The 21019-nt window shown below is 41.1% G+C and overlaps 2 protein-coding genes across 5 annotated transcripts; one reads left to right on the plus strand and one right to left on the minus strand.

Moving 5' to 3' along the window:
• Positions 1–1255: 1255 nt before the first annotated feature.
• LOC138911918 (uncharacterized) lies at positions 1256–3066 on the plus strand. 3 transcript variants are annotated; one of them, XR_011417548.1, is made up of 3 exons: positions 1256–1877; positions 1939–2552; positions 2617–3066. XR_011417548.1 is itself a non-coding variant. In XM_070211561.1 (3 exons), exons 2-3 carry the CDS (start codon positions 2541–2543, stop codon positions 2929–2931), a joined length of 330 nt encoding a protein of 109 aa, XP_070067662.1. In that variant the 5' UTR covers positions 1258–1877; positions 1939–2540; the 3' UTR covers positions 2932–3066. The 3 variants fall into 3 exon arrangements, 2 of the variants coding, with proteins under 2 accessions (XP_070067662.1, XP_070067663.1); XM_070211561.1 differs by having other exon boundaries at positions 1258–1877; positions 2614–3066; XM_070211562.1 differs by having other exon boundaries at positions 1258–1877; positions 1942–2552; positions 2614–3066.
• Positions 3067–8214: 5148 nt separating this feature from the next.
• Positions 8215–10419, minus strand: LOC108067296 (P protein). 2 transcript variants are annotated; one of them, XM_070219476.1, is made up of 2 exons: positions 9785–9926; positions 8215–9719 (listed from the first exon to the last, which is right to left on the minus strand). In XM_070219476.1, the coding sequence occupies exon 2, from the start codon at positions 9604–9606 to the stop codon at positions 8314–8316; it is 1293 nt and encodes a 430-aa protein (XP_070075577.1). In that variant the 5' UTR covers positions 9607–9719; positions 9785–9926; the 3' UTR covers positions 8215–8313. The 2 variants fall into 2 exon arrangements, with proteins under 2 accessions (XP_070075577.1, XP_017011746.2); XM_017156257.3 differs by having other exon boundaries at positions 8215–10419.
• Between the last annotated feature and the right edge of the window lie 10600 nt (positions 10420–21019).

Raw genomic sequence — 21019 nt, forward strand, 5'->3', positions numbered from 1 at the left:
CGGAGGCTTATGAGACGCGTTTCCAGTGGGAAATGAAGGAACGAACTTATCGAAGGCTAAATATAGTAAGCTATAAAACTGTTCTACAATATGTGAGGGATTATCATTTGCATCCATAAAAGACCAATCGAGTTGGGATAAATGCCTATTCATTTCAGCAAATTTAGCTCTACGAAAACAGCGAAAAGTTGCTGGTTCGATTTCGGGACATGACAGTAAAGGAGCTGATGCTTCTAAAGTAACCTCAAGTGTGGGATGATACGCATCTTCAGGATTCAGGATACGCATTTTTTAAACATTAAAAAATTTGGGCCATACTCGGCTTGTTTTATTCGGTGGGATGTAAACTTTAAGTTTGTACCCATTATGATTTTTCAACGGATTTATTTCGAGTTTTTACGATACATACAGCAGACTTACAGTGGACCAAGAAACACATTTTTCGCTGCCATTAATTATCCAATCATATTGATCTGTATGGCAAAGTTAAGCTCTGATCTATTGACTTTAAAAAGAAATAAAAATTGGCCCCATTGGGTGGATATTTGCCGAGATATAGGAAGAAATTCGAAAAAAGTCCAATATTTAAACTTTAAAAAATCTTAAAAAAAAAACTGTGCCATCGAAAAAAAAATTAGTGGTATTTTCGTGATTTGGGGGTCCAACACTAACAAAATTGCCATCAATTGCTTTGGAGCAGTTTGGCTGTAAACTAGTGTATTCTATGTGATAGAGATTCCCTTAACATCAGGGACCGTAAATAACAGTTATTTTTGATTTTTATTTTAAAAGGCCTACTGAGATTTGTACAAGTTTTTATTAACAATTTAACTGGTTTTTATGCACTTTATAGACATGAACAAATAACAGTTAATTTGCTTTCCAGATTTGTTGAAATGCATATACTTTGTGGACAAGAGTAAAAAAAACGTTATTTTTGACGTTTAAAACCAAATATCACAGTAGTCTTTTTAAAATAAAAATCACAAATAACTGTTATTTACGGTCCCTGCTTAACATTGCTGTTGCTGGCAGGGGGTATTATTTTAAAGCAAAAAAAGAATACCATAAACCTTTAAATATCGCATTTGCTTTCGATAACAACGTGCTTACACCAGGTTTGCTTTCGATAACAACTTCCTTTCCGGTCCATATCTAGCGTGCGCTTTACTTAATTCTCCTTCTTCAACATGCGTGGATATGTAAGTATTTAAAGTTTTTAACTCCCTTCCATAAAAAACTTATATATTTTATTCATTTCAGCAGTACAACAACTACAACTCGTTTGGACGTGGTGGAAGGGGTGGGTTTCACCGAATCGGGGGCGGTTGGCGGCAGTACGCAATGCGCTGCCAATGCGCGTACCACAATTATGTGGAGCGCGACTGCTGCGATAGTGGCCGTCATTGCGGAGAGCAACGATATGCCCAAACCCGTGATTGCCCCTCAGAGCCCCCAAGATGTGTATCAGGATGCGGACATGGCGGTCGCTTTGAACACCAAGGACATCCGGAAACTGGAAACGCTTGCCATGAGACTAGCAACCTGGGACACTGCGGACTACACGCATGCTCCCATTGATCCTTGGGCCAAATGACCGCTGGCGGCCAACAGACTGGATGCGCTCACGGATCCAAGGCACCCTCCGGATTTGGGGGGCCGTCCTGATCAGGGGGACCCTCCGGGCCCCCTGGAGCTGGGGGACTCTCCGGATTGTCCCAAGATGACGAGTTTGAAGCGTTCCCAATGGGGCAGCGACATTAAGAATTATGTTGTCATAATAAGTAAAAATCGGAAATAATATTAATAAATACAAAAATTCAAAGTCGCAAAGCGTGCGCTTTACTTAATTCTCCTTCTTCAACATGCGTGGATATGTAAGTATTTAAAGTTTTTAACCCCCTTCCATAAAAAACTTAGATATTTTATTCATTTCAGCAGTACAACAACTACAACTCGTTTGGCCGTGGTGGAAGGGGTGGGTTTCACCGAATCGGGGGCGGTTGGCGGCAGTACGCAATGCGCTGCCAATGCGCGTACCACAATTATGTGGAGCGCGACTGCTGCGATAGTGGCCGTCATTGCGGAGAGCAACGATATGCCCAAACCCGTGATTGCCCCTCAGAGCCCCCAAGATGTGTATCAGGATGCGGACATGGCGGTCGCTTTGAACACCAAGGACATCCGGAAACTGGAAACGCTTGCCATGAGACTAGCAACCTGGGACACTGCGGACTACACGCATGCTCCCATTGATCCTTGGGCCAAATGAGCGCTGGCGGCCAACAGACTGGATGCGCTCACGGATCCAAGGCACCCTCCGGATTTGGGGGGCCGTCCTGATCAGGGGGACCCTCCGGGCCCCCTGGAGCTGGGGGACTCTCCGGATTGTCCCAAGATGACGAGTTTGAAGCGTTCCCAATGGGGCAGCGACATTAAGAATTATGTTGTCATAATAAGTAAAAATCGGAAATAATATTAATAAATACAAAAATTCAAAGTCGCAAAGCGTGCGCTTTACTTAATTCTCCTTCTTCAACATGCGTGGATATGTAAGTATTTAAAGTTTTTAACCCCCTTCCATAAAAAACTTAGATATTTTATTCATTTCAGCAGTACAACAACTACAACTCGTTTGGCCGTGGTGGAAGGGGTGGGTTTCACCGAATCGGGGGCGGTTGGCGGCAGTACGCAATGCGCTGCCAATGCGCGTACCACAATTATGTGGAGCGCGACTGCTGCGATAGTGGCCGTCATTGCGGAGAGCAACGATATGCCCAAACCCGTGATTGCCCCTCAGAGCCCCCAAGATGTGTATCAGGATGCGGACATGGCGGTCGCTTTGAACACCAAGGACATCCGGAAACTGGAAACGCTTGCCATGAGACTAGCAACCTGGGACACTGCGGACTACACGCATGCTCCCATTGATCCTTGGGCCAAATGACCGCTGGCGGCCAACAGACTGGATGTGCTCACGGATCCAAGGCATCCTCCGAATTTGTGGGCCGTCCTGATCGGTCATCTGACTCCGGGGGACTCTCCGGACTGAAGTGTTCCCAATGGGGCAGCTACATTAAGTATTATGTTGTCATAATAAGTAAATATCAGAAATAATATTAATAAATACAAAAATTCAAAGTCGCAATAATTATCTTGCAACCATCTTGGAGCTCTCAACAGCAATCATTATTGACCGACTTCTTAGACTCCATAGAAGTTAGAGTAAACGCGAGTGATTCACACGTTGAAGAAGAGGTCAAACAAGCTTTTAAAGAAATTGAAAACTACTCCCCGATTGCGATACCTCTGGCATCATGGAATATTGGGAGGAGGCAAAATTTCAATTTCTCTTTTTATATGAGTTGGCGAAAGTTCTTCACAGTGTACCCGCTACTCAAGTCAGCGTGGAGTGAGCATTTTCAGCACTAAAATCAGTACTGACGGACTTGCGCTGTAATTCGTCCCCAGAATCGATAAAAAAATTATTGTTTTTCAAACTTAATAAAAAAAAATCATTGTCGATCCAATTAATTCACCCTATAGAGTTGTGGGTTAACATTTGTTAAGTTCATGTTATCGATGCATAGAAGATATCTAGAGCGGTCGAAAAGGACTTCGAGACGGCGCATCGGGAGTGGAAGCGGAGGAAGCAGGCCGCCCACGAAGCCGATGTGCAGGAGGCATACCGCCACAAGTAAGAGAAGAAGAAGAAGAAGGAGGAGAAGCAACAGGCGAGGCAACAGGCGGAGCAACAAGCGGAGCTGGAAGCGAAGGAAAAAGCAACGTGTTCGCTTCTGCCTTTTGATAGTGTGACCGTTCTCCTATCCTCACATAATCCAAAGTTCTTAGCAATATTGAAACGGCGGAATTGGTACATTACTTATAAATAATAGTTGTCGGTATATAAATCACCGTTCTCCGATCCTCACATTATACAAAGTTCTTAGCAATATTGAAACGGCGGAATTGGTACATTACTTATAAATAATAGTTATCGGTATATAAATCACTTAAACCTAATCAATACACTGCTTTCACACTCCACCAAATCAATATATTGCTTACAGAATTAAAGCCTAGTACTCAGTACGACGAAAACTGCTAGCTAAGCATAGGAGTAAGCGAGAGGCAAATAGGTAGCTAAATCCTTTAGCCGGGGACTTTTTTCACCGCGGTACTCAGTTGAGCTAAGGAAATGGTAAGGAAATACCAAAAAATACTAGATTTAGCGGATGAATTCCGATGAACGTCTTTAGCCGCGGCCCAAAGAATAAAAAATTTGATCTTTGGCTGTGTTTGTGCAGAAGCGGTTTGCCAATAACAATGTATAAATGGAAGGAAAACCACAAAAACCAATGGAAAACTGCCTGTAGGAGTTGCTGCAATACATATCGCCATTCCAACAGGGAATTTAAAGCTTGCGACCCAGGTCGGCTCAACGTTTTGTAATATTTTAAAATTGGCGCCAGTTGATTTGTTTGCTGAGAGTAATGCCGTTTCCTCACTGATGTACATACTGTAGTATTTTTTCGGTATTCAAAAAAATGCTATTTCCTGTCCGCACGGGACAGCATTTAGCATTCAGCATTTATTATTTTGAAAACAGATGTGCTTTGCTTTTAAATTCAAAATATTCAATGCTAACAAAAATTATCTTATGTTTGTCATGTGTTTTCTGCTGAAAATTCAGAAACAGCTAGAGAAACAGCGCAGGCACGGAAACACAAAGGAAAGCGTTGAAAGCTTTTCATGAGAAAGACATTTTTCAAAACCTGAGATATGGGCATAATTTCTCAAATACTAATCCGCAAGCAGGAGATTTGAACAATCAAATGTATTGACCATGGACAATAAAGATTTGAATGTTTTATTAAGCTTTTGTTTGCATTATATATTGCTATGCAATGCACATTAGATCTTTTTTTGGGATCATTTTGTTGTTGATTTGGCAATCCTTCGGTGGTCTTATCGATATGGTGGTTTGTTGCCTCTTACTTCCTGTGACAAACCGGAGCGGCAAAAGATTGGTCAGATTTTGTTAACTGCAGTTATTCGTAATTTTTTTTCTGCAGAGAAATTATCTATAGTGGGCCTTGATAATTTCGAACATTTTGCGATGGCCGTTTTGTCGATAGTCAGATATTTGGTATTTTAGGCACGAGAATATCAAAATGTAGTAGCATTTATTGTCGAATGCTCTTTTCTCCCACCACTAGAACCACTTGAAAATATATGGGAAAAATGTAACATATACCAAAAAATGTCAAAATGCTACATTCAGCTCTGGTGAGGAAAGGGCATAAGACCCTGCTACATGCATTGCGGATGAACTCCGAAAACTTCGGTCACACTAAAAGATTAATATTTATACCTTTGTAGAGGGTATTATAATTTCAGTCAGATGTTTGCAACGCAAAGAAGGAGTCGTTTCCGACCACATAAAGTATATATATTCTTGATCAGCACCAATAGCCGAGTCTATCTAGCCATGTCCGTCTGTCCGTCTGTCCGTTTCTATGCGAACTAGTCTCTCAGTTTTAAAGCTATCGCGATGAAACTTTCCCAAAAGTCTTCTTTCTATTGCAGGTAGTACATATGTCGGAGCGAGCCGGATCGGACTACTATATCTTAAGGCTCCCATAGGAATATTCATACAAATATAAGAAAATGGATAAACTTCCGTTTAGCTCCTACCCCCAATTTTTTTCAAACTTTCCATATTGACGTGTTTTTGGGTCCTAATTACGGGAAAAATAGCCAAAGTTGGCGCAAATAACGGGATCTTGAAAAATAACGGTAAAAATTGTAAAATTTTCGGTTTTTTGCAGTTTTTTTCGGAAAATAAAAGAAAAATCAAAAAATGTTTTAAACAAAAACAGAAGATATTTATAAAACGGATCTTTTGTTTATTTAAAGCAATGTACTGCTCAATAGACTTAATATTATATACATCATAAATTTAAAAAACAAACAATAATTTTATTGTAACGTAGGAGAACTTATTAAGTCGATGAAGAAAGGAACGCAATGACTTTTAGCGAATTAGCCTTGGCAGAGCACTCATAGGATATGAGGTGATAAAGTTCATTATAGTTATCACATAGGATTCGGAAGGGGTCGAAACGGGAGTAGTTTGACCTGCACACAGGAAGTGCTAATGGACGGAATCGGCGAGTAGCTCTGCAAGGAACGTTCCAATTGAGGGTGGCTAACAGATCAACTGAGTCGACGACGCCAGTGATGAGTTTGTGAAGTAATATCACACCATAACAGGTCCGACGATCCTTTAAGGTAGGTAGATCCAAGAGGCGGAACCTGTCTCTATAAGAAGGCAGACGGCGTCCCTCCTCCCAGTTTAAGCCTCGTAGTGCAAAAAGGAGAAATTGCTTTTGGACGGATTCTATCATATTTTAATAGTGCTCATATTGTGGAGACCAAACACTGGAGCAGTACTCAATTGTAGGACGAATTAAAGAGACGTAAAGGAGTTTAGTGGTGAAAGGGTTTTATGAATGCTAATAAGCATTTAGCTTTATTGGAGATGGTACTGACGTGGCGATTAAAACAAATCTTGTGGTCAAATAGGACACCAAGATCAAGAACAGTATCAATGCGTTTAAGTGCAGAGTGATCTATTGAGTATGTACAAATATATGGATTGGATCGATAAAATGACATGGATTTACATTTATCTGGATTAAGCAGTAGCTTGTTGTATTGATCATTTTCATCGTCAACATAAAGGTTTTCGAGGAAAAACTAAAAGAAGTATTTTAAATTGGGTGTGAACATTTTAAAATACTACAATATCCCGCCATAAAATGGCGACAGATAGTTTTCGATTAGTCGATAACAGCATTTTACCTTCTACTCTAGTGATGGACCTATTTTGCCTTTTTATACGATGTATCGTGTTCATGCTCCTCGAAAAAAGGAAATGGAACGGATGACCTGAATGAAAGGTGGATAAGCTTTTAAAGAAAGTAGTAAGGTACGGGCGAGGAAAGCGCCGCAGGCAAAAATTCGAATTTATTTTGTTCGTATTTTATTTTGTTTTCTAAATGTTATATTTAACTACGAGAACTGAAATGCTCTTCCTAAAATATGTAATGCCATTCTCGTGCTTAGGTAGTATCATCGCTAATACATCGAGAGACATCGATATAAATTTTGACACACCGATATAACATGAAGCTTTCGTGCGATATATCGGGCAAAATGACGCAAGTGTGCTCCAACGGTTTTTTATTTTCAATTATTATGAAAAAATATTCTTTTTTAGCGTTTTTTTACGAAAACTATTAGTTTTACAGAAAAAATGTATAAAACATAAAATACTCATTTATTTAATAGCTTTCATTTCTCCTAGCTAGCTTTTTGATTAGGTTATTATATTCGAAGATATTTAAGAAAAACAGTTTTTACCGTTATTTTCCATGATGCCGTTATTTGCGCCAACTTTGACTATTTTTCCCGTAATCAGGACCCCAAATAACGTGGATTTTGAAAGTTTGAACGAAATCGGGGGTTGGAGCTAAACGGAAGTTCACCCTAAAACTCTTAGCCGAACTGAGTACTAGGCTTTTGGGCCGCGGCTAAAGGCGTTCATCCGCTAAATCTGTTTTTTTTTTTGGTATTTTCTTACCATTTCTTTGGCTTATCTGAGTACCGCGGTGAAAAAAGTCCCATTTGCCTCTCGCTTACTCCAATGCCTAGCTAGCTAGGCAAAAGCCTAGTACTAAGCATAGGAGTAAGCGAGAGGCAAGTCCTTTTATATTTGTCGTTGTATTTTGGGGATTAATCCATCGCCCTTCTGGCTGTTTAAAATCGATGGAATATCGGACTGAAATTGGATTGACAGGCGGTGGAATATCGCGACACCTGACAATTGTGGCCAAAATGCAGCACCCACTGCTGTCAGCCATCAAAACTTGGACACGTTCCGCGTGCTCTTGTCTGCGTTTTGGTTTTTTGTGGACTAGAAAAGTGACATAAAAGAAAGTTTGTCCAAAATGCTCGCAATGGAAACCTCTTTGCTGATTAAATGCTAGTTATTCGGGAGGGGAATATGTAAGAATAACTATTTAACTATGACTATAACTATGACCAATAATTATACATTTAAGTTGTAAAATTTTTATTGTTTTACCCAGAAAGTCTTAGACATTAAAACATTTAATTTTTTTGAAGACTAATAAAGATAATATTATTAAGATTTATATTTCGATATGACAGGTATATGGACAAAATACATTGATATTTGCAATTACATACAAATATTTTCTTTGCTTACCAACTGAAACTCGGGGCTTAGTTCCAGTTTAAGGCCGAGTGGGCAATTAGAAGGTAAGCGGAACCGATCACCATGGTCACCAGCATCAACGGGAATCCGATGACGAAGAAGTGCCAAAAGGAGATCTTGTAGCCATGCTGGAGGGCGATCAGGGCGATGATCTCATTAGAGACGGCCCCGAACAGGGATCCATTTCCCCCGAAACAGGCGCCGAATGTCAGGGCCCAGAACATCGGGGGCAGTGGAATGTCATCCTTGCTGGCCATTTGGAAGCTGAACTTTAGCATAAAGATGGTGACGGCGGCGTTGTCGATGAAGATCGTCAGTAGGGCGGTGGTCCAGAGGAGCACCATGGTGGTCACCGCCGTCTGGTGCTGCGGTTCCAGGCTGGTCAGCAGGACCACAGTCCGGTCCCCGATCCACTCGAAGAGTCCCAGCTGATCCACGGCCTCCGAGAGCACGAAGAGGGCGGCGATGAAGAGGAGAATGATCCACTGGATGATGCCCAGAGTGGCGTTCAAGTCGTTCTTGTCGTCCAGGATGATGAGCAGGAAGGCGGCCAGCAGGGTCACCCAACCCAGGGAGGCGCCATCGGCCACCGTGGGTATCGAGTGGAGGATCATGCAGAGGAGGGCGAAGATCAGGGCGATGCAGCACTTGATTAGCAGCGGCTTGTCCCTAATCCGATTGCCCTCCTCCAGACCCGCCAACGTTTCTGCAAAGTTATCCACGGGATTCAGCCAATACCTTCCCGGCTTTTTCTGCTTCAATTGAGCTATGCGCTCCAGGGTCTCCTGGCTGGGTGGCTTCTTGTCCCCCGCCGTCTTCTTCTCCTCCATCAGATCCAATTGATTTTGGTCCAGCACGAAGATACTCTTCCTATGCGTCGCATAGACTATCCCGAAGACCACGAACATGGCGACCAGCACTCCCGGCAGCATGTGTATCACGAACTGGACAAAGTCAACGCCTTCGGCCACCACAGCCGGATTGGTGGTTACGATGGCATTCGGAGGATTGCCCATGGGCGTGAGGGCGCCACCCATGTCCGCGAATATGGCCACTACGACTAGCACGTAGGTTGTCCGCAAGGACATCTCCTCGCACAATCGTATGGTTATGGGGGTCAACACCAAAGCCATAATGTCGCTGTTCAGGAAGGCGGACAGAAATGCGGTCAGCATGCTCAGGAAAAATATCAAAGGCCAAGGACGACCCCTGGAGATCCTGTAGGTGCCAACAACCAAATATTCAAAGACGCCAGTGGTCGCCATTATGTCCACAATGGTCATCAGACCGAAGAGCAGCATCAGGGACTCGAAGTTGACAAAGGATATGATCGTGTGCACATTGGGCCGATGCTCCAGGATCCCCAGAACGGCGATCGCAGTAGTGGCTATGATGAGGGCGGCGAAGGTGTGATCTATAATGTCGAAAATGATCAGCATGTAAAGGCCGAGAATCAGGAGGCCGGCATAAAGGACGCACATGTCGGTGATCAGGGGATTGTTGTTGACCACCATGTGCAGGGACACCGGTGAGTCCTGCTTGCTCTCCAGGGAGATTACAGCCTGTCGATCTGCCTGATGGTGCATCCTGAAGTTCTTGGACACCTCGTTGTAAGACGTTCCATCGCTGGCCATCACAATGTTCCACATGTCCGTCCGGCGGTAGGTGACATTCAAATCGGAATTGCGCCACTCCAACCGCAGGCCCGCCCCGTAAACCCCGTTATCCTCCTCGGGAAACCGCATGAGCTCCCAGTCCACGGGTCCGAGCAGCGTTACTCTCACCCCATTGTGGGGCAGGTCCACCTTACGCAAAACCGTTTGGTTGGGCATCACGGTGACCATCGTATTGAGCGGCTTTTCCTCGGCGGCAAACACGAAGACGATAACGGTGCAGCCCAGCCAGAGGAGCAGCAGGATGCACATCTTGACGATGTGAATGATGGCCCTGTTACGCTCGGAGAGTCTGGGTGTTTCGCCATCCTGGGCATTTTGTCTGGTTCGGCGTAGGTGCGGCCAGGCCTGGAATTGGCTACCGTTTATATGTCTGGAATTTATAGCCCGAAGGGGATTACTTAGAATTTTCATTTGATATTTCAGTCGAACACGACTGGATCTTTACCGTTACATCATTATACAGGTGGGTAAGATACTCTCCCAACAATCTGGCGGGTCTGCACTATTTAATTATTTCAAACATTATACTTACACCCATAAAAACACACACCTGGATCAAAGCACATCGTTTTTACTATACAATTCTTGTAAAATTAAGATTAAATAATATCTTTTTGCCGATTTTGGCATGAGTGGGAGGGAGAAAGACATTTTCAAAATTCGAACTGGCCAACTTAGAACATGTTGCTTACATTTCGATCATATCGAATTAATATGACGCATATCAAGTCAAAATTGATTCTACGTAACATTAAATCGATCACTTCATATCAAGTTTTTAATTTCAACTTGCAAGACCATTGAAGAGCTTTTCGGTTCTTGAACCAAGATGAAGTGAAATAACCCATGTTCTGTTTTTCGAAATATATGCAAATATTTGAAACAATCCCTTTGTTCGTTGAACCTCTAGTTCTTTTGATTTTTTTGACTGCACATAGGCAATCTCCTCAACAGCCTGCCCCACCCACCTAGAAATTTCTGGGCGTCAGTCAGGTTTGTGCAATTGCATCCAGCAGGCAGCCTGTGGAAGCTGCCAATTCGCTGCCACAAATGTCATGTAACGCGTCCGTTTTTCTATTGCAACAGAAACATTTTTCAAGCCTGCAAAAACTGCCGGCTTTTGTTGTTGTTGTTTAGGCAGCGGTTAACGTCACAAATCGAATTGACACACGATTTTTATCACAAGTTGCAACTTCCGCACGACTCTGCGGAATCATTTTCAGACCCCCACACATCTCCTGTCCATCTGTCAAAAAATGTGGAATACAAAAAAGATCCTGACACCTTTTTTTTCGCGGTGACGGACGCGTCCAGACGACAACCACAACGACAGCGACGTCGCCAGAATGCCATAAAAATGCAGGCGCCAGTTCTTTTCCCATGCCATTCCATATGCATGTGATTCGCCTCAAAAATAAATGGTACTCGGCTTTAAATTTAGACACAATTGCACATACGATTCGTTGAACACTTGGATACATGCTGCAGTAATAGGAAAAGCCAAAAACTCAATTGGATTGAATGGCAGCTACCTGGAAACTCGGTCCCCCATTTGAGGTGGAGTCAAAAGTTAAATGGAATCTATCTAACAATTTGCGCACACAACAAATTATGGTTTTGGCAAATGTTTACGAGCTCTGGGTTCAAAGTATCTGTCAGAGTTTTTGGCAAATTTTCGGAATATTTTTGCACAGCCGCGGGTGAATTTTTCCATGATTTTCTGGAGATTTTAATTAATTTGCCTTGAACTAGAAGTGTGGTATAGTAAAGCAAATGTGAGGTATAAATAAGCTTCAAGGGCAGGCGTAATTTTACGTACCAATTTTTACATGCAAAGATTGCATTTGTTTTTAAAAAAAAATATTGAAAGATCCACAGAAAAAAATATGTTTTTTTAAAATCATGTCTAAAAAAAAAGTATGCAACAAGAGCTAAGAAAGTAGGACATTCTTGCGGTTTCTTACAATATATAATTACTTATACCTTTTTTTTTAATATTTAGTAGGTGCATGAGAATATTTGCAAGACACTTCTCGCACTAACACTAATTTAATTTAATTTCCTGTTATTCTGAGCTGAAAGCAAACACATGGCCCAACTAATAATTTTGCTGTTAAAGTCCTCATAAACAAATTTCATTTGATGTAGGACTCCAAACCACAACTTACAGCCACGTTATGGTAAGCTTGGCAAACACATGCCACCATTCATCAAACGGTGAGGAGCTCAGAGTCCTTTTCGGATGAGCCATCTCCACTCTTCTGCTTCATCTACCCGCCCTCCAATTGTCTAGCAGCATCAAGCCAGACAAAAACACAACTCAAAATACAATTCATCTGCATAAACATTTGTGGAGCTATTGAAAAACAAACAGAACCAACCCGTGCAACAACAATAAGACAAATAACCCACAAAAAACCCGAGCTGGGTTCCAAAATGCATATGAGTGATGCAGATAGATGAATTGCCACTTCCACATACACTGCCCCATTTGGATATCCCCAAAAACTCGACTTTTGGGTACCATGCATGGCCAAACAAATGAACAGGGACTCGCGGAATCAACAGAAATATGATGGTTCTGAAGGAGTTTTATTTATGCATGGTAAAAACGATATGCGTATGAATACCGGAAACTTACCATGCGCATGTCGATTTGATCCCGGCGTGTTTTTTTTTTTGTGTGTAGTGGGTATTATTAAGATCTAGTAACCAATTTATAAGCTTAGAAACTAGAGGAGTAGTTATCCAGCATTTTTAAGGAATCGCAAGGCTAAGTTAATACGCATTTATCTAAATAAAAAATAATTTAAAATTAAATTAAACTTACTGGTATAACTAATCTTTAAGTGCAGCTCTAACTATAGTTGTGTGACCGTTAACTACGCAATTGCCATTGGCAAAAAACAATGGAGAGCACACTCGAGGGGGAGAGGAGAAAGTTTATGTTCGCATTGCTGCCTCAGAATGTGATGAAATTCAAATGGCGGCCCGGAGAAAGGGGGGAATTAGGCAGTGGGAGTGGCACATAACGAGCCCAAAACACTAAACTCCGAAACTGAATGAATGAGTGTCAAGTGTGATATATCACCGCAAAAACAAGACCATAAGCATGAGTGATAAACGCTGTTGAGCTTGGTTAGCGCATTGCAACGCACAAACACACAACATACCCCTGCCCCACACACACTGTCACAAACAGTATGTCAGCGCACACATGCATATGCATGCAGTCATAGACATGTCAACATGTTGATGATGGTAACTAACTAGAGCAAGAGCCACCACGAGACTCCTGGCCAAGAGGGGGCAGGATATGGCATTGGATGGATTCGGATTGGGACTGCAAGGAAGAGTGGGACTGGGATTGGGGCATGGTTATGCCACTGAAACTGGCGCTCCAGGCCGGAGTTGCGTCTAGGCGCGATAAAGCGATGAGGACAACAGCCACTGGCGGCGGGGGAGGAGAAGCGAGTGGATCTAAAAACATCCTAACTGCCGCACACTGCATCCGGAGGTCCATAAAACTGGAATAAATATTTGCATTTATTTTGGGACTATATCTAGGAAGGTTACTTACTTAGGTTACTTTACTAGAGTACCTACAATAAAACACTGAACCAAGCATAATGTCGCGTTGCAATACATTTTTAAAGGAGTTATAAGAAAACAGAAATCTCTGGGGTCTCGAAATCACAATTCACAATGATTTCTGATACCCTTTCATGTTTAAAAGGTTGTCTAATTTTTTAAAAATTTAATTTTTATTTTATTGACACTTCAATCCTTTAAAGGCTACATGATTTTAGGTGTTTATATTTTACTTCAACATTAATTACGAATCAAGATATGCTGGAGTATATAATACTTTTTTTTTATTATCATTTTATTTTTTAGACAATAAATTCTTTTTATAATATGTTTTATATACAATAAAATCTTTAAATAATAAAATAAAAAACAAAGTGAATATTTCTGAGTCTAGCCTTTCTAATTTCCCTTTAGTTGGTATACTATTTTGACAACTCCCAGAGCACTGTGCCCATTGAATGTTTTGTGCAACATTCTGCGGCAATCACATGTGATGAACTGCAAAATGTCACAGGCCAAGGAGCGGAATGGGAATGGGTTTGTGGATATGGATATGGAGTCGGACCGGGGAGATGGATTTCGGAAAAGAGGAACGCGCTGTGGCCGCTGTGTGATGATGCCCTCTGCTCCCAATCTTGTTGGCCTCGTTGTTCGGTTGCTGATGTTGATGTTGCTGTTGGTGTTTTGGCAAAAAGGCGTCAAGGCGTTTAAGCCGAAAACAAAAACTGGCAACTAGGAATTCATTGGCCAAAAACAATGCAATTAATTTCACTTACCCGTCACCGTTATGCTGCCGCTCCGTCCGTGAGTGATGATGATGCTGCTGCTGTGTCGCCTGTCCAGAGTTGAGTGTTGCTGCCGTGCTTGTTGCTGTTGCTGTTGCTGATGTTGCTGCTACTGCCGGACGATCCAAATCCAGTTCAGACTTTATACACTCGTCCAAACTCCAAAGCGAGGCGGAAGTGTCAACGAGGCGAGGCTTTTCACAGAGCGGTGATGAATTTCATAGTTGTTGATTTTATGATTGCCGTTTGTTGCTTGTTTTTTTGATACCAGCAGTTGTTGCTGCTGTGAGCCAGTGATGGCTCAGTTATTTGATCCTATTTTTTGGAACGTTTATAGGGACAGGTAAAATGTGATGCTCCATTTAAAGAACGTTTAGATGTTTTAAATTTAAACTGAAGGTTATATAAGCTATTGATTTAATTTTAATTGTATATATTCTTTATATTTTTATATTCAATTCTTTTTGACTTAAGCAAATAAATATTTATACCCGTTACTCGTAGAGTAAAAGGGTATATTAGATTCGTGCAAAAGTATGTAACAGGTAGAAGGAAGCGTTTCCGACCCTATAAACTATATATATTCTTGATCGGGATCACTAGCCGAGTCGATCTAGCCATGTCCGTCTGTCCGTCTGTCTGTCCGTCTGTCTGTCTGTCTGTCGGTCTGTCTGTCTGTCTGTCTGTCTGTCTGTATGAACGCTGAGATCTCGGAAACTATAAAAGCTAGAAGATTGACATTTTGCATGCAGATTCTAGGAGTTCCTACGCAGCGCAAGTTTGTTTCAAAATGGTGCCACACCCCCTTTAACGCCCACAATCGCTTATATACGATTTTAAAAATTTCAATATTTTGGAAAAGTAAAAATGCAGTTTTATTGTGTTTATCAATACCTATCGAAATGTAGAAGAAATTTTTTAAATCGGACCATTCGTTAAAAAGTTACGGCGGATCAAAGTTTTTCTCCATCTCTTTCGCACTCCCTTTAGCTGAGTAACGGGTATCTGATAGTCGGGGCACCCGACTATAGCGTTCTCTCTTGTTTTTATAACATTTCCTTTGAATTTTAATTAAAATTTGTAATAATTTGTACTAGTTGTCTATTCGAGGTAACTGTAGTGAAAGTAAGTACCAATGTAAATAATACTACCCAGATTCTTCCCATCTCTGCCGGTAGGTATCATTTCGAGGCAGTCTCTCACATGTTCCCTGACTTTTTACAATTGTCAACTTCAAGTTTATTGCTGGATGTTGTTGTCGCTTCTATCCTTGTTGCTGTCAGCAACAGTTTTAGTTTTCTTTTTCGCCCATGTTTGTTTGTTTGTTTGCCGTTTAGCTGGAGAGCCGCATTATGGCCGCATGTCAGGCGGCGGAACATTGTCACATCGTGAATCCTTCAACGCCACCAGTTGACACCCATCTGGCCATCTGGTCAGGTGTCCTGTCCCCCGATTTGTGGTCCGAAGGCAAATCTAAGCCATTTGCATTGTGGCTGTTGACCGTTGGCATCCGATTCTGACCGTGTTGAGCGACCACAATGAGAAGCCTGATTGTTGCCGTTGATGTTTGTGTCATCACCATTTGAAATCAACGTCCAGGGACGGTTAAACTTTTTGCCGACTTCAAGCTGTGATGGTTTGATGGTTGATTTGTCAAACGTAAACGATGATGGTTTGATTTTGATGGTTTAATCAGGCATGGAAGGAAAATCAATGATTTGCATTGCTGCAATAGACATGGAATGAAGTTATGAGGAAATTATTGAAATTATTTGTAGTTTGTCTACTGCAAATAAATTATGCTACCCAATTATATAGCAACTTTAAAGTAATAGACGTTTTAGTTGTTCAGTTTAATCGCATATTATTGAACATTTATTAATTTTCTTCCCCCTCTTTATTATCCTCTTTAAAAATGAAATTTTTTTTAGAACATTTTATTATTTACGAACCACCAACACTGCATCTTGTGCGTTCTTCATGGCTTCCATATCTATAGGTAAACAGCACCTCCCCGAAAACAGACTCAAAGTATTCATTTCCATCATAAGATCACCGCCAAAGTGGAAAAAACAAGTGGGAGTCGGGAAAGGGGAGTCAACTTCAGGCAAACCGAGGCAACACAAAAAGGTGACAAATGACATGGTCGACTCAAAGTAATTCCTTTCAATTAGGACGCTGCGCAGGCGCAACTGCACTGCTTCCTCTTCCTCGGCTACCGACTGTCCACTTTTGTCCGCCGCTGACATTGACATAGCGCGTGGACATGAGCGGTACAGTGGGTCCTGCTCGAACGGCCGCAGCCCACTGTGGCACGAATCAAATCAAGCCTCCGGTGTCAGTTATTAATGGTGCACATTTTGCGCCTTAATGGCTAATTCAAAAGTTGACAGATGTGCGTAATTTATTCGCACCTCTCGGGCCATCGCATTCCCCCCACAGAACATTGATCCTTTCGGCCAGACCCGTTTCATTCTACATGGCCGCTTGATAAACGATCCTCGCATTGTGGTGTTGAAAAATGTTGCAGGGAGAAATAAGCCAAAAGAAAATATGATGAGGCCATCACGATGCTGAAGATAACCAATGGGACATGGCCACAAATGAAGAAGGATCTCTATAAGCAAAGATCACAATGGAACGTTTTTTATAAATTGTTCGCCGAATATAACATAAACTTGGTTATTTTTTATGATTGCTCTGTCTTATAAATACAATATTTTAAGACAAAAATAACACTGTGCAGCATTTTTAGTGCTTTTTAAATTTACCTCGATGGATGCTATATTTTTTAATTCGTTACGAATTTCCAAGTTAAACTGCGTTTTCCAAAAAGTTCCCCGACGCAAGGATTCTTAGCAAAAGGACCTCAAAGTTCGAAAAATGCTGAAACTGGCCAACTTTGCGGAGCTCTCAGAGGCAAATGGATGCATGGTTTGATTCGATGTTAAAGTTTTTTAAAAGATACACCCTTTATCTTTTAAACCCTATACTTAAAAAAATTTTAAGATTTTTTTTAAGGCAGAAACAAATTCTAGAAAAAATAGTCAAAAAACATAAAAGTATACAGCTGCGGTCAAAATGGTAGTAGTGTTGCCGCCCTGTGTATTTAAAAGTTTGTTGTTGTAATTGATCTTTTCCTGGTAATATTGTATTGATTATAATTTTACTATTAGACTAATTGGATAAGAAAAAATTACAACATCAGACTTTTAAAAACACAAGGCGGCAACACTGCTACTATTTTGACCGCAGCTGTATGTTTTTCAGTTTTTTGACTATGTTTTTTGGAATTTATTTCTGCCTTAAAAAAATCCTAAAATTATTTTATGTATGGGGTTTGAAAGATAAAGGGTGTATCTTTTAAAAAACTTTAACTTCGAACCAAGCCATGCATCCATTTGCCTCTAAGAGCTCCGCAAAGTTGGTCAATTTCAGCATTTTTCGAACTTTGAGGTCCTTTTGCTAAGAATCCTTGCGTCGGCGAACTTTTAGGAAAACGCAGTTTAACTTGGGAATTCGTAACGAATCCAAAAATATAGCATTCATCGAGGTTAATTTTTGATGCTGCATAGTGTAATGTTTGAAATTTCAACTCGTAGTGTTGCCAAGAAATTTGGTTTACCCAAAGGCCCCAATTTAATTTTTCCTCTAAATTTATTAGACACACTTTCAATTCGTTTTCTCTTATTAGGTTTACTCACTTAAAAATGGCTGTAAATGGTTTCCCCCTGAAAATTGGAGGAATATTTAATGAATCTAGAATTTGCGGTGCGGGGGAATGAGCTGTGGAAATGCTAATGATACTATCAGGGCGAGTTAAGGGTCCGGCCACTCACAATACACTCGAAATTAAAACCAGAGCATACAACTTAAATTAAGACACTCAAAAATGATTAAGAAATGTGCAAAGAACAAAACGGAAACGAATGAAACTGGGAAGATGCCGCCACAAAGGGGAAGTGAGCATAAAAACCGAGGCGAAGACCAAATGAAATGGGAAGTAGGACTTAGGACCCAGTACCCAGGACCCAGGAGAACTAAGGCCAAAACCAAGAGTCCAAGTCAGTGATGGAGCAGATGATATGCCCGCGGGAATTGTTGCTGCTCAGGAAGATGAAGACGAGGCCAAGAAGGGAGCCCTTAGAAGAAGAAAAAATGCAAAAAGGCAAATGAAAAGCCAGGCCAAACCAAACCAAACCTAACCATCGGCAAATGAGCCGGGCAAGAGGAAAACATTTTGTAATAATTTCATTTTGCAAATGACGTGCGAGTAACGAAACAAAAGAAATTAAATTTAACATACAAAGGAACTTCTGGAATAGGAATGAGATGCCTTGAGATGAAAACGGCAATGGGAATGGAAATGGGATTGGGAATGGGAGCTGGTAGTGCCACAGGCTGGCGCCTTATGCATTATGAATCGGATATCTGAGGAGGTATTACAGGGGGGCGCCAAGGCGGAAAACTATTCCTGCAGATGAAGTGCCGAACGCGAATTGCTTTTTTAATGTCAACCCGAGTGCAGGGAGACATTGCGAATTATATTATGAATGAAATAGAAGCGGAGCAACAGAAACAGAACCAGAGGTGCAATAAAATTTTTGCTCACTAATGTGCCCAGGACTCTCCTCTGACCCCAGCAGATGCCACTGGCGATAGCCGGCAGACAGACGTTGATAAAAACTCATTTCAACTGATGGCCCAGGTCCCAGGCCGAGTGCCCTCTGCCAGCTGCAACATTTTTTCTAACCAGCCACAGTGGGACCAATCAATATCAATATATTTACCATTAATTCATTACCATCAAATCCTGTTTTTATAGATGTTAAAGAAAAATAGTGAGATAGTGTGTTCATATTTAATTTAAATGCTGTGACTAATTAATTTAAATTAAACCTATTTTATTTGTGGCTTAAATATTTTTTTACAATATTTTAATTAATTTGAATTAAACTGAATTGTTTGTAAACAACAAAATGTTTATCCACGCAATGAATTAATACAAAAATAAAATAATGAAGAATAAAAGATATAAAAGATATTTTTAAAACCCATCTCATAGCCGGGGAGTAGTGTCCTTTTTATATTGAACTTAATTAATATAATATAAATAATATTAGTTTTGTTTTAATTTCGTATTTCATAAAGCTAAAACTAAACAATTTGTTAAAAAATTACGGTGGTGAACCACTGTGCTGTGGGTGGCCGCCAATAGAGCGTGGACTCCTTTCGCTTGACGTACGAATGCTGGCGAACACTTTGACGACTCCTGACATGACGAGTGTGAATGCCCAGAGCCAGACACCTCCTTGCCCATTGCCCCGCTCTCGTCCAGGATGACCCACCTCCGACTCCTCCGACTTTCCCTGGGCTGCTGACGCTGGCAATGTTTCGCGTTGTGGGTCTCGTCCTTGTTTCTGGTCGTCGTCGCCATCGTTGCGTTATATTTTAATATATTTGATACAGACCATTACTTTTAACGATTATTTTCTAAAGTAATTACGTTCCAAGTACGAAATATGAAGAAGCGAAACGGGCAATGGGTCTCCCACTTTGCAGCAACCAACATCATTCCCAACCCAGCTCTCACATGGCTAGTCGTCGCATTAAAATGAAATGCTCACACAGTGCTGGGGCAACTCGACGTTTTGGAGAGCTCAACGCGATAGCTCTGCTAACGACAACATTACGAGGCCCAACCTTGCGCCCACAACACCCACTTCAACTAACCCTAACCCAAACCTTTGACGAACAATGAATTTAATTCGCATCTCTGAGTGGCAAACTGAAAAGAAGAACCAAAAATGAAGAAGAACTTCTCATCAAGCTGTTCTCTTTTTAATGACCATTTTTAATGAATATTGCTTTCGGCTTTTAATATTTGTTGGCAGTGCTAAAAGGTCCTCAGATGCGGTGAGATCGGCCGGTAAGTCGATGCCAATGCTGGGGATTACCTAAACGTTGTAAACCTGAGGCTCTTAAAACTAAGCGCCAATGCCCAGCGATAGAACTTTATTAGCCTTTAAGAGGAATAATAATAAGGAAGTAGGTTTTAATTATGTCATTTAGTTTTGGGACAGTTTAAGTAAGAGATCTGTAAGGATCCCGGCTGCAAATGCAATGTCTTTTATTATTAAACTTATCTTTGACGGATTTACAAGATTATCTTATTTTTTAACCAATTAAATTAGTTCATTAATATTAACAGACAAAATCTTTTATTAGTTCATCGATTTATTCCATTAAATTGGAATATAAAAGCCTTTGTAATGGTCTTCTTTTACTGACAAATCTCTGTACTAACTGGAAATAAGTCTACCAACCTTGACGACCAATCTCTCAACTGGAGAGTGAACAATGAAAAGTCTGAATCGGTGGCCTGGTGGCGGAGTTCAAACTAAAGGTTCAAACTGCAGACAGAATGGAAACTTTATAGGGAATAATGTGTTTGGCTGGCGTGCATGTCTCTGACTTTGATGCAATGGGATAGCCCACACAAACGGCACAAAAGCAACAATGAGAACGTGAAGTAAGCAACTAAATTATACCGTTGAGAGTAATTTACGTTGCTTTCCTTCTTTATTATATGTACGAGTTGAGTACAACGGCCAGGAGATGGCCCGAAAAACGAAAAAAGATATATGAAACAGAGTTGAAAA

Source organism: Drosophila takahashii, chromosome 2L (genome assembly GCF_030179915.1).
Source record: "Drosophila takahashii strain IR98-3 E-12201 chromosome 2L, DtakHiC1v2, whole genome shotgun sequence".
In the NCBI taxonomy this organism is placed as follows: domain Eukaryota; kingdom Metazoa; phylum Arthropoda; class Insecta; order Diptera; family Drosophilidae; genus Drosophila; species Drosophila takahashii.

Coding starts and splice junctions, on each gene's coding strand:
- LOC108067296 (XM_017156257.3), bottom strand. CDS start 10,392: ATGAAAATTCTAAGTAATCCCCTTCGGGCTATAAATTCCAGACATATA.